Below are 14439 nucleotides of genomic sequence, written 5' to 3' on the forward strand. Positions count from 1 at the left end.
TAATTTTGTAAACTATTATATTTAAATTTACAAATCATTTAAAAAAATGTTGGTACATATGGCTATTAAAATAATGTGAAATATTAATAAAGAGAACTAAAATTAGAAGACTTGCCTTTTTTTAAATAAATGATCCACCAGGTAAATGATTATGACCAAACCCTCTTGTGATGTGGAAGATAATACAAATTAAACACTCTCAATGCCTACAGTCAGCCGCAAAGAAAAGTAACATTAATGATTAACATCACTAAAAGCCTTTAGTTTTGTATAGCAGTAACTATCATGTAAGCATGTATCATTCTTTGGCTACTTGCAGGGAAATGAAGAAAAGCCAGAGAGCAAACACAGGTGCTGCAGATTTGGAGCTGCTGTCAGGGACAACTGCACTGGCCTCAAACTATGGCATCTGAAATGTCTTGTTCCCTCTTCCATTATTGATATATTTCTTAATTTAACTGCGACTTTGTAGAAAGACAGTAATTTATTTTACCATATTATCTCACAATGAAGAGTGTGCCCACATGGAGATTTATGTCATTACAATGAGCAGAGCACTATTTGTTATTAATAAGTTTTATTCTCTTGTTGGTGTTCGTTTTCTCCTTGTTTTAACTATGCAATTTGATTATTGCTGTTACATAAATGCTCATAATGAAGGTAGACACAAAATGCTGGAGTAACTCAGCGGGACAGGCAGCATCTCTGGAGGGAAGGAATGGGTGACGTTTCAGGTCGGGACCCTTCTTCAGATTGGTCTCATAATGATCTCCAAGCATTTCCTCTTATTTTATTTTCCAGATCCACCGGGTGGCGCCAGTAATGGCTGCCGCACCAACAGTCTGTCTGTCCTTTCCTTCTTTGTGTTTAAATAGTATGTGTTAAATGTATGTTTTTAGTTTTCTTCAGCTTGTTGTAAGTGGGGGGTGGGGGGTGGGGGGTGGGGGGAGGGGATTGGGCGAAACCTTTTCCAATCTCTTACTTCGACAGAGATGCAATTTTTTTTGTACCGTATCCCTATCCGCACTGTGGCCTAACATCGAAGAGTTGACGGCCTTTGCTGGAGACCGACTTTTGAAAGCTCCACCGTGGGTGCCTACAGGACTTTAACATCGGGGTGCCCGCGATCTCTTTGCCAGGGATCAACCACGGAGCTCCAACCGTGGGTGCTTGCAGACTTACATCACGGAGCCCGCGGTCTCTGGTCAGAGACCGACATCGGGAACTATAAGCCGCGGGAGTTTCGACCGCCCCGGCGCGGGAGTTTCGATCGCTTTGACGCCGGAGCTTCGACCGCCTGCTGCGGGAGCTTTGATGGCCCCGACGGATGGTTCGCCTGCCCTGACCGCAGGTGAAATAAAGAGGAACAAAATTGGACTTTTTTTGCCTTCCATCACAGTGAGGAATGTGGGGAATTCGCTGTGGTGGACGTTTATGTTAACTTTTATGTATTTGTGTGTCTCGTTGGGTATTTTTTTCGTATGGTATTTCGCATCTCACTGTACCTTAATTGGAACATGTGCCAATAAAAGACCTTTGAAACCTCTGAGGTAAGGTGAGGTGCTGGTGTTGCACCTACATAGAAACGAGCCAGCATCGCCATTCAATGTGATCATGGCTGATCATCTAAAATCAGTGCCCCATTCCTGCTTTTTCCCAATATCCCTTGATTCCTTTAGCCCTAAGAGCTAAATCTAACTTTCTCTTGAAAACATCCAGTGAATTGGCTTCCACTGCCTTCTGTGGGAGAGAATTCTACAGATTCACAACTCTCTGGGTGAAGAAATTTTTCCTCATCCAAGTCCTAAATGGTCTACCCCTCATTCTTAAACTGTGACCCCTGGTTCTGGACTACCCCGACATCAGGAACATTTTCCCTGCATCTAGCTTGTCCAATCCAAAATGTTTCTATAAGATCCTCTCTCATCCTAAATTCCAGTGAATATAAGCCCAGTCGATCCATTCTTTCATCATATGTCAGTCCTGCCATCCTGGGAATTAACCTGGTGAACCTATGCTGCACTCCCTCAATACTCAATATTGCACACAATACGCCACATGCGGTTTCACCGGGGCCCTGTACAACTGCAGTAGGATCTCCTTGCCCCTAAACTGAAATCCCCTCGCAATGAAGGCCATTAGCTTTCCTCACTGCCTGCTGTACCTGCATGCTTACTTTCAGTGTGATGTACAAGCACACCCAGCTCTCGTTGCACCTTCCCTTTTCCTAATCTGACACCATTCAGAAAATAATCTGCCTTCCTGTTCTTGCCACCAAAGTGGATAACCTCACATTTATCCACATTATACTTCATCTGCCATGCTTGCAGTATAATGTGAATAAATGTGAGGTTATCCACTTTGGTGGCAAGAACAGGATCCACCTGGCCCCGCCAGCCATTTATCTCCCTTTCCCATCAGTCTATCCTTTCTGTCCACCATTAAAACATAATGTATGATTTCCCCATAAATTATAGGCCGAATGCATTCGAGAGACACAAACCTCTCCTTAAGGACAATTAAAATAATGTAATTGTTCTGTTGTTGGTACATATGACAATTAAACACTTTTGACTCTTAACTAAAGTTATGTGTGCATTAATGATTTGCTACAACCATAATATTAAAAGCAAACCGCACAAGATTTAGTGGGATTTTAGACCTTGGGTGCAAATTTCCTATCACATTTTCTGATGTTACAACAGGGCTTATACAAAAAGAAGGTATGAAGGTTCTCCGTTGTGCTCATTGATATGAAAATTATTTATATATATTTCACAAATATGGAATGATGATGTCTGTACTTATATCATGAACTGTGAAATTGAATTCCACAGCCTCATAACCCACTGTGTGAGAAACAATTTAATGATTCCAGTCTAAAATATTTCACATTCAACTCTTATTAAAAAGGATAGCAATATTATAAATAAAATTATGAAAATTCTAACATAGAACAGTATAGCACAAGACTAGGCCCCTTGGCCCACAATGTCCATGCTGAACATGATGTCAAGACCCATTGGCACATAATCCATGTCTCTCCATTCCCATCTTATCCATATGCCTATCCAAAAGGCTCTTACATGCCACTATCGTATCTGCCTCAATCACGAACCCTGGCAGTGCGTTACCACCCTCTGTGTAAAAAAAATGTCCCACATATTTTGTTTAAAATTTCCCCCTCTCACCTTAAAGATATGCCCTCTAGGATTAGACTTTTCCATCCTGGGAAAAAGGTTCTGACTGTCTACCATATTTATGCTTCTCAGAATGTTATAAACTTCTATTAAGTCTCCCCTCAACCCCTGGCATTCAAGAGAAAACAATTCAAGTTGTCCAGCCTTACTCTGTAACCAATACCCCCTAATCCAGGCAACATTCTGGTGAACCTCCTCTGCACCCTTGCCAGAGCCTCTACATCCTTCCTGGAATGGGGCAACCGGTGGTATGAATATTGATTTCACTAACTTCAAGTAACCCCTGCATTCCCTCTCTCTCTATCCCTCTCCCACCCAAGTCGCACCAGCTTCTCGTTCTCACCTAGCAAACAGCTAACAATGGCCTGTTACTTTATCATTGTTACTTTTTTGTATATAAAGATATGCATTCATTTGTTCTATATCTCTCTACATCACCATCTATATAACTCGTTTCCCTTTCCCCTGACTCTCAGTCTGAAGAAGGGTCTCGACCCGAAACCATTCCTTCTCTCCAGAGATGCTGCCTCCAGCATTTTGTGTCTACCTTCGGTTAAACCAGCATCTGCAGTTTCTTCCTACACATTAAACCCTAAGGAGTTGTGATCACTATCCCCAAAATGCTCTTCTACTGAAATACCTGTCGCCTGACTAGGCTCATTTCCCAACCCAAGGACAAGTATATTTCCTTCTCAGCTGGACTATCCATATACTGTTTCAAGAAACTTCTTGAATGCACCTCACAAATTCTGCCCCATGCCTTTGGCACTGAGTAAGTCCCAGTCAATAATGAGGTAGATAAAGTACCCACTGAGACAACCTTGTTGCTTTGGCATCTTTCAGATACGTGTCTACATATCTGTTCCTCTATATCCCGCTTGCTATGGGGTGGGGGGGGGGGGGGGTAATATAGTACAATCTTATTAGACTGGTCGCTCCTTTCTTTGTACTGCCGTCAGGGTCTCCCTGATTAGTAGTGCAACACCTATTTTGCCTCCCTCTCGATCATGTCTCAAACAACAAAACCTCAGAACTTAAGCTGCCAGTCGTGTCTCAAAGACACGTTTCCACAATGACCACAACATCATCATCCTAAGTGTTTAAGAAGGAACTGCAGATGCTGGAAAATCGAAGCTACACAAAAATGCTGGAGAAACTCAGCGGGTGCAGCAGCAGCATCTATGGAGCGAAGGAAATAGGCAACGTTTCGGGCCGAAACCCTTCTTCAGATTGAAGGTCTGAAGAAGGGTTTTGGCCCGAAACGTTGCCTATTTCCTTTGCTCCATAGATGCTGCTGGACCCGCTGAGTTTCTCCAGCATTTTTGTGTATCATCATCCTAAGCACTGATCTGGGCTGTAAGTTCATCTGCTTCCTCAATAATACTCCTTGCATTGAAATAAACAAACTTGCCCATCAGCATCGCCATATTCCTTCACCTCTTCCTGTCTGTCCTTCCTTTGAGTCCTAATATCAACTTTGCATTAATATTTACAGTAGAGGATGAAACCATATGACAAATCCTTAGGACTGAATAGCTTCAAAACAAAGGCTTTGAAAGAAGACTGAAGACAACCAAGTACTTGGCATTTGTGATCTTAGAGTCATAAAGTCATACAGAATTGAAACAGGCGCTTCAGACCAACTTGCCCATACCAACTAACATACCCCATCTCCACTCATCCTACTGCCCGCACTTGGCCCATATCCCTCTAAACCTTTCCTTTTCATATACACGTCCAAATGTCTTTTAAATATTGTTATAAATCCTGCGTCAACTACCTCCTCTGGCAGCTCGTCCCATATACTCTCCATGTGAAAAAGTCGCCCCTTAGGTTCCTATTAAATCTTTCCCCTCTCAATTCAAACCTATGTCCTCTGGTTCTTGATTCCCCTATTCTGGGTAAAATACTCAATCTGCCCTTTCCATTCCCCTCATGATCTTTTACACCTCTACGAGATCACCCTTCATCCTCCTGCGGTCCGAGCCTGCCCAATCTCTTCCTATAGCTCAGGCCCTCAAGTCCTGGCAACACCCTTGTAAATCTTCTCTGCACTCTTACCAGCTAAAGTGGCGAGTGCCTGTAATGCGCTGCCAGGGTTGGTGGTTGAGGAGGAAACGATAGAGGCACTTAAGAGGCTTTTGGATACGTACATGGATAGGTAGTGAATCTTTGCATCATGTTCGGCGCGGACATTGTGTGCCGAAGGGCCTGGTCTTGTGCTGTACAGTTCTATGTTCCAGAATTTTCATGATTTTATTATCTATTTTACCTATCCACACATAATATGCCATCTGTTCCCCGAGGGGAAAATCTTTGGTCATTCATAACTGTTTAAAAGTTGCAACATTAAAAAGGAAACAAAATCATCATTCCTATAGCAGGATGACAATAGTTGAACATAATACTCCAAATGTGGCCTCACCAACATCTTGTACAACTAAAACATAACATCCCAACTTCTATACTCAATACACTGACTGATGAAGGCGAATGTGCCAAAAACCTTCTTCACCACCCTATCTAACTGTCACCCCTTTCAAGGAACTTTCCTGGTCCGAGAACACTGATGCAATTATTAAGAAAGCACATCAGCGCCTCTACTTCCTGAGAAGATTACGGAGAGTCGGTTTGTCAAGGAGGCCTCCCTCTAACTTCTACAGGTGCCCAGTAGAAAGCATGCTGACCGGTTGCATCGTGGCTTGGTTCGGCAACTTGAGCGCCCTGCAGAGGAAAAGACTACAAAAAGTAGTAAACACTGTCCAGTCCATCATCGGCTCTGACCTCCCTTCAATCGAGGGGATCTATCGCAGTCGCTGCCTCAAAAAGGCTGGCAGCATCATCAAGGGCCCACGCCATCCTGGCCACACACTCATCACCCTGCTACCTTCAGGTAGAAGGTACAGGAGCCTGAAGACTGCAACGACCAGGTTCAGGAATATCTACTTCCCCACAGCCATCAGGCTATTAAACTTGGCTCGGACAAAACTCTGAACATTAATAGCCCATTATCTGGTATTTGCACTTTATCAGTTTATTTATTGATGTGTGTATATACGTATATAATGGTATATGGACACACTGATTTGTTTTGTAATCAATGCCTACTATGTTCTGTTGTGCTGAAGAAAAACAAGAATTTCATTGTCCTATCAGGGACACATGACAATATTGAATCTTGAATCATGTACCTGCACTCCTAGATCCCTCTGCTCTACAGCGCTGCCCAGAGTCCAACCTTTCACTAAGCCTGCCAGCTCCTGCCCTGGTTCAACGTCCCAAAATACAACACCTCGCGCTTATCTGCATTGACATTTTCTGATGGATGAATTCAACATAATTACAAAGACACGGTTCTTCTGCAAAAGATTTCCACTAGATTTTATATCCTTGCTGCAGTTTTTGTTTACATCCACCAATTATTTTAGTTACTTCAAATTAAATTACCTGACAGTAAAAATAGCGATTGTGCCCTTCCAGTGCCCGCCTCCCTGCAGACTCCCACAAACCAGCATCCGTATCCAGTGATTCCTCTTCCTTAGTAATTTCAACATTTGTATAAACTTATTTTACCTGTAGCTTCAGTTATACTTAATCTTTTAGTTCACTTTAGAGATACATCATAGATACAGGCCCTTCAGCCCACTGATACCATACAAACTATTGCTCACCCGTTTACACTAGGTCTATGTTATCCCACTTTCTCATCCACACCCTACACATATGTGGCCTTTTTTCTTTTCACAGAGGCCAATTAACCTACAGATCCGCATGTGTTTTAGGATCAGGGAGGAAACGGGAGCACCCTGAGGAAACCCATGTGATTACAGGGAGAACGTGCAAACTCCACACGAACACAGCATCCGAGGTCAGGATTGAATCTGGATCTCTGACGCTGTAGGCAGTAGCTCTACCAGATGTGCCACTGTGCTGGTTTTACATAAGCCTTGGCTTTGTAATCACTATTCCTATATCATGCATCATACCCTCTGTTCAGAAAGTCAGAGCTAAACAGCATGAGAATAAGCCCTTCGGCGCAACATGTCCATAATGACTATGGTCCCATCCTGAGATAGTCTTTTTTTGCCTGTGTTTGGCCCATAGCCTCCAAACAGTTTCCAACCATGAACTTTTCCAAATTTTTTGGAAACATTGCAATTGTTCCTGATTCTAACACTTCCGCTGGCATTCATTCCATATATCTATAGCCAAGTGTGAAAAACCAACTTCTCTGGCCCTCTTCAATTCTTTCCCTTTTGTCTTAAGCTTGTGCCCTATAGTTTTAGATTCCCCTACCTTGCGCCAATCCGCCATTTCTATGCCTCTCATGATTTTATAAACCGCTTTTAAGGTCAACCTCTGCCTCCTTTAGTCTAGGAAAAACAGTCTCAGACTTTCCAGTCTCTCTTTATAACACAAGTGCTTCCATCCCAGGAACATTTTTGTGAATGTTTTCCAGCTTAATCATATTTTTCCTACCATGACGACCAGAACCGCGCACAATATTCCAGTTGCAACAAGCCATCTCAACACTGTACTCAAGGCCCTGTCTGATATGTGCTCCAATTTTGTTGCACTTCATCCTTCCTGATACAGCCATGCTCCAGAACATCAGCACACCCCCTCCCTTAACTTTCTAGCCCCTATGCCCTTCCAGACAAACAACAATGATAACTATTTTTTCGGGATCTCGCTCATATCTCTTTGCTCCACACATAGGTCACCCTTCTGGTCCCTGAGGACCAGATTTCTTCTGTAGCTGGGAGTGTTGCAACTGGAAATATGAATCTAAAGTGGGTGCAGATTATAGGATTAGAGTTATAGATTTATACAGCATTGAAACATGCCCTTCGGCCAAACTTGCACATGCCAACCAAGCTGCCCCATCTACACTAATTCCACCTGTCCATGTCCCTCTAAACATCTCCTTCCTTACTTGTCCAATATCTTTTAAATTTTGTTATAGGATCTGCCTCAATTTCCTCTTCAGGCATCTAGTTCCATATATCTCCCACCTTTTGTTCATCTTCCCTAATATAGCTATATCCTGGCACCAATTCAAAAGAAATTAGATTTTTTTCGGGTGCTCTGATTTCCTCGCACACTCCAAAGAAGTACAGATTCAGTAAAATTAGTAAATTGTCCCTAGTGTGCAGGACAGTGCTAGTGCACAGGGTGATCGCTAATCGGCACGGACTCGGTGGACTGAAGGGCCTGTTTCCACACTGTATCTCTAAGTTAAACTAAACTAAATCCAGGTAGTTGTTCGCACAAAACAATGCAGTTTCCGGTGACTGAGTACCAGATATACTTTGGTATTCAGTATGTTCCAGGCAAAACCAGATAATAATAATAATCATAATCGTACTTTATTAGCCAATTATATTTTGCTGTTAGAATAGCAAGCTCCAGAACATAATTTACCTCATGACCAAGCCTACTGTATATCAATACAGATCTCAAAATGAAAAGGTATCTGTTTTTGAAAACATATGTGATCTATAAAAATAACAATATTAAATTGCAAACTTGAATTCAAACATTTTGAGAAAAATAAATGAATATAATCTCAATTCTAAATAATCAAAAAATATGCAACCAGCAAAGATAACAAGGTGATCTAATGTAGATACTGAAACCGTGCCATTTAATCTATTTTTCAATTTAATATTCAACACAAAAAGTTTAAATACACGTTGAAAATTCCAAGAGAGAGTACCACAACCCATGTTTAAAGAAGGAATTGTTAGCAAACACCATAACTAGTGCTGTTACTTACACAATAAATATCAGGAGGACAGGGATGACACCCATGGTTATAAGCCTAATTTTATTCAGTGTGCTAAAGATTTACCTTCAAGTCAGATTCTTGATTGTTTTCAGCAGTCGGCTGTGTTGTGTTATTAGCCATTGACTGGTTCTGCTCTTTCAAAAAACAAAGCTCATCCTCCATTCGTTTGCACTGGGGACAAATAAAGCATCATGTTAAGTTTCTGGAACATAATGTGATTTAAAAATATCAAATTATCCAATAGCAGTATATAGTTCCCAGAACCTACATTATCCAATTTTAAAATCTTATTATGAAACTATTTACAGGATTACATAAACATTTGATGGATAGATGAACTTATTCAGCTGCTGTCACGTAAATGTTTATTTTTCATTTTAAAGATAGACTGTATTTTACTGAAGACCTACTTTCTTGTAAAATATGCTGCATTTTTGTATCACCCAGAACAAATTTAGCGATCAAGTAAATTAATCAAGACCAATCCTTTAAATGTCATGTACACTTCAAAATATACTTTCATCAACCTCAATATTAAAGCAACCCATTCAAGCTATAATTGCACAGATTAACCAGCAGTCATTTTGCCTGCAAGGAAAAATAATACAAATGTACTTGAATAAAAATAACATGTTTTTAGACATACATAGTTTTTCTAATAGCCATTTAACTCATATTTAAAGACAGGGTGGCATGGCGGCATGGCGGCACAGTGGCAGAGTTGCTGCCTTTACAGCGTAGAGACCCGGGTTCGATCTTGACTACGGGTATGGAGTTTGTACGTTCTCCCCGTGTCAGAACACCCTTATTCAATCTGGAAGAGTGACCACATTTGTAATTGGTTGATACTTTAATTCTTCATCCCACTCCCACTTTGACATCTATCAAAAGAGTCTCCTACTCTTCTTTTCAAGTCTGAAGTAAACTCAAGGAATAACAAGTCGTGTTTGGATAGGGCATGTTACAATCGCCAGGACTCATCACTGAATTTACCATTCATATAATCAGTATATTCTAAATTTTATGTCCGATTTCCAAAATTAATGTTTCCTCCCAGTCCTGTAGTATTTCACACTTTAATCACCTACTCCAAACATACTATTACAATTCTAATTTAAGAACAGCACCATCACGTGTCATTTAATCTCCCTGCTGTCTCAGAGTACTTAGAAGCATATGATAAAAATAGGACTTACTCAGCATGGTTTTGTGAATGGGGCTTCTTGCCTGACAAATCTGTCGGAATTCTTTGAGCTTAATAGCAAAGGAGAGTCAGTGGATGTTATTTACCTGGATTTTCAGAAGACCTTGATAAGGCTGTTAAATAATATAAGAGTGCATGGTATTGGAGGAAAGTTACTAGCATGCATAGAACGCTGGATGAATGGCAAAAGGCAAAGAGTGGGAATAAAAGGAGGTTTATCTAGTTGGCTGCCAGTGACCAGTGGTGTTCCGCAGGGGTTAGTGTTGGGGCCGCTACTCTTCACGTTGTATAGTAATGATTTAGTTGAGGGAATTGAAGACTTTATGGACAAGTTTGCAGATGATATGAAGACAGGTGGAAGAGCAGGTAGTGAAGAGAAAGCATGGACTCTGCAGAACGACTTAGGCAGGTTGGGATAGTGGGCAAAGAAGCGGAAGATGGAATAAGTGTGATAAAATGTGCAGTAATGCATTTTGATAGGAGAAATAAAGATGCAGACAATTTTCTAAATGGGGAGGGGGTTCATAAATCAGAGGTCAAGGGACTTGGGAGTGCTGGTGCAGGATTCCCAAAAGGTTAATTTGCAAGTTGAATCGGTAGTAAGTAAGGCAAATGCAATGTTAGCATTTATTTCGAGAGAAGCAGAATATAAAAACAAGGTTGTAATGCTGAGGCTTTATAAAGCACTTGTCAGACCGCAGAATATTGTGAACCATTTTGGGCCCCATATCTGAGGAAGGATGTGGTGGCATTAGAGGGTCCAGAGGAGATTTACGAGAATGATCCCGGGGCTGATTGAATTAATGTATGATGAGTGTTTGACGACACTGGACCTGTACTCACTGGAGTTTAATAGGATGAGGGGGACCTCATTGAAACATCGAATAGTGAAAGGCCTGGAGAGTGTGGAAGTGGAGAGAAAGTTTAAACTAGTGGGAGAGTCGAGAACCACAGGGCATAGCCTCAGAAGAAATGAAATGAGGAGGGATTTTTTTTAGCCAGAGGGTGGTGAATCTGTGGAATTCATTGCTATAGACGGCTGTGGATGCCATCATTGGGTATTTTTAAAGTGGAGATTGACAGATACTTGATTAATAAGGGTGTCAAGGGTCATGGGGAGATGGCAGGAGAATGGGGTTTAGAGGGAAAGATAGATCAGCCATGATTGATAGGCAATGTGGACTCGACAGGCCGCATGGTCTACTTCTGCTCCTGTGATTTATGAACTTATTAACTTATTTCACGCTTATCAGAGTTACATTCCATCTGCCATTTACTTAACCACTTTTGCAAGTTACTTAGATCCTGTTGCATCCTTTCTGGTTGAAAGGAGTCCTAAAGCTTTGTTAAATTAATTATCTGGGGATGCAACAAGTGGCACACTGCTATATAACCATATAACAATTACAGCACGGAAACAGGCCAACTCGGCCCTTCTAATCCGTGCCGAACACTTATTCTCCCCTAGTCCCATCTACCTGCACTCAGACCATAACCCTCCATTCCTTTCCCGTCCATATACCTATCCAATTTATTTTTAAATGATAAAATCGAACCTGCCTCCACCACTTCCACTGGAAGCTCATTCTACACAGCTACCACTCTCTGAGTAAAGAAGTTCCCCCTCATGTTACCCCTAAACTTCTGTCCCTTAATTCTCAAGTCATGTCCTCTTGTTTGAATCTTCCCTACTCTCAATGGGAAACGCTTATCCACGTCAACTCTGTCTATCCCTCTCATCATTTTAAAGACCTCTATCAAGTCCCCCCTTAACCTTCTGCGCTCCAAAGAATAAATACCTAACTTGTTCAACCTTTCTCTGTAACTTAGTTGCTGAAACACAGGCAACATTCTAGTAAATCTCCTCTGCACTCTCTCTATTTTGTTGACATCCTTCTTATAATTAGGCGACCAAAATTGTACACCATACTCCAGAATTGGCCTCATCAATGCCTTGTACAATTTTAACATTGCATCCCAACTTCTATACTCAATGCTCTGATTTATAAAGGCCAGCACACCAAAAGCTTTCTTTACCACCCTATCTACATGAGATTCCACCTTCAGGGAACTGTGCACAGTTATTCCTAGATCCCTCTGTTCAACTGCATTCCTCAATTCACTACCATTTACCATGTACGTCCTATTTTGATTTGTCCTGCCAAGATGTAGCACCTCACACTTATCAGCATTAAACTCCATCTGCCATCTTTCAGCCCACTCTTCCAAATGGCCTAAATCTCTCTGTAGACTTTGAAAATCTACTTAATTATCCACAACACCACCTATCTTAGTATCATCTGCATACTTACTAATCCAATTTACCACACCATCATCCAGATCATTGATGTACATGACATCAAACAATAAACCAAATAATTTCCACATGTTTAGAATTGGTGCATAAATCTATTGTTATCATAACTATGGCTGGTGGAGCATAATATAGCATTTTTGCTAAGAATTACATTATTATGTCCATTCTCCACATCTTGCTGATACCTTTTAAATAAAGTTCATCATATCCAAAGCAAAGAGGAGTTCAGCAGTACATTTTTGACATGAATTTACATTTAGGTCTACTTTTTTTTAAAGCCTCAAAATTGCTCTAATACCAGCTGAATTTGATGGAGCAGTTACAAGCTCATTTAAGACATAAATATGGCAGGCCCTAGTCTTCAGCTAGCTTGCAGTAAAGCTCTATTGGACTAGGTAATTTTACTCGTTCCAGTCACAAGAGGCAAGGAAAATCACACTTAATGCATATAGTTCATTAAAAATCAATAGCCAAGAACATTTTTTGCAACATAGCGCAAATCATCTTCGAAAATTGCCATCAAAACGTAGTGCCATAAAATCTTTAAAAATTGCTTTATGAACTGCTTCACATACACAAATAATGACATTGAGCTACATTATGCACCTTTTATTCAAATACCCTTTCAGGGTGGTTGATCTATAACATTTTAGAAAGCCACTTGTGTAAAACTACATGGAATTTCATGCTATACCAACTCAATCAGGAAATGCTTCAGAGATTGCATTTAATGCCAGTCAATTTTCACATCCACATTTAATTTTCCAGTTAGTCACGAAATGCCTTTTACCCCAATGTGAAGATACCAAAATAATTATTTTCAAATTAAACTGAAATTTAATCCTTAGTAATAGTTATGCATAACTTTAAATGTCTAGCATTCTAACATGCACTTTGTACAAGCAAAATAAAGATTGTTAATATGAATCAACAAAATTTAAAAGAAACATCATTGGGCAATGATCATTTCTAATAATTTCAGAAAGTGTTTGGTCTTTTAGAGATGAAAAAAAAAGTATTTTCAGATTTTCAAACCAAGAGTTTCATGGTGAGTTACAGCAATGGATCTATCGCCCTTATTAGCACATTTTTCATTGTTGAAGATATCGCAAACTGACCAGCAACATTCTGAAGTGTACATGTATTTATCTCTCCCGTGAGTAATAAATTACACAATGGAAGCTCAGTGAAAAAATGAAACTGAACAAGATTAGATCTATAAAAACAATTTACAATGCACATAAAATGAAATGCAACAAGATTCACATGATCTGATCTGCACATTGTAAGAATGGTCTAGAGAGGTGCTAAAAAATATTTACAGAATTGTAACCACCCAATCATGGAAAGAACCACTTTGATCTTGGCATAAAATATTCCTTTGAACTTTCAAGATAAAGGCTAAACCTTAAATTGCGAACAACATGTAAAATCCACATTTTGAAAAATAACTTCTTTCATCTTAAACTCATCACGAATAAAACATTTTTCTTAGTGGTATGGCCATTGTGGGAGCTGGGAGAAAGGTAAATGCATGAGTTAAGTCATGTCTCAACATGATTCAAGTCATGTTCTTCTCTTTTCATATTAACAATCTTAATTTTACAAAAGTGCGAGTTAGAACACTAGACCTTTAATATTTCACATCACTAAGACTACACAGCAACAAAAGTCTCAGAATAAAAATCAACAATGGTTCTACACTAAATTTACTTAAAATCATTGCTGAACAGAAGCAAGTTTTTGAAATAGTATCAGGCCACCCCAAGGACTTAATAACCCCCTAAAGCCAATACAAAATGTTTTTGTACATTTAAAAACAATGGCTGTATAGAATATTGAAATGTATTACACCCTCAAGCTAGAATCTCAAACAGTATTGGTTGGCTGAAGTCCAGTAAGAAATGTGCTTTGTTGATTGTAGGTG

At 40.2% G+C, this 14439-nt stretch overlaps 1 protein-coding gene across 4 annotated transcripts in view; it reads right to left on the reverse strand.

Annotated features, from left to right (window-relative positions):
- mipol1 (mirror-image polydactyly 1) overlaps positions 1–14439 on the reverse strand; it is a 170870-nt gene that overhangs the window by 64707 nt on the left and 91724 nt on the right. For all 4 annotated transcript variants that reach the window (XM_033027131.1, XM_033027128.1, XM_033027130.1 and 1 more), the window contains one exon: positions 9055–9162. In XM_033027131.1, the coding sequence (XP_032883022.1) occupies positions 9055–9162 (108 nt within the window). The remainder of the gene's footprint in view (positions 1–9054; positions 9163–14439) is intronic.

This window comes from Amblyraja radiata, chromosome 9 (genome assembly GCF_010909765.2).
Source record: "Amblyraja radiata isolate CabotCenter1 chromosome 9, sAmbRad1.1.pri, whole genome shotgun sequence".
NCBI classification, from domain to species: Eukaryota; Metazoa; Chordata; class Chondrichthyes; order Rajiformes; family Rajidae; genus Amblyraja; species Amblyraja radiata.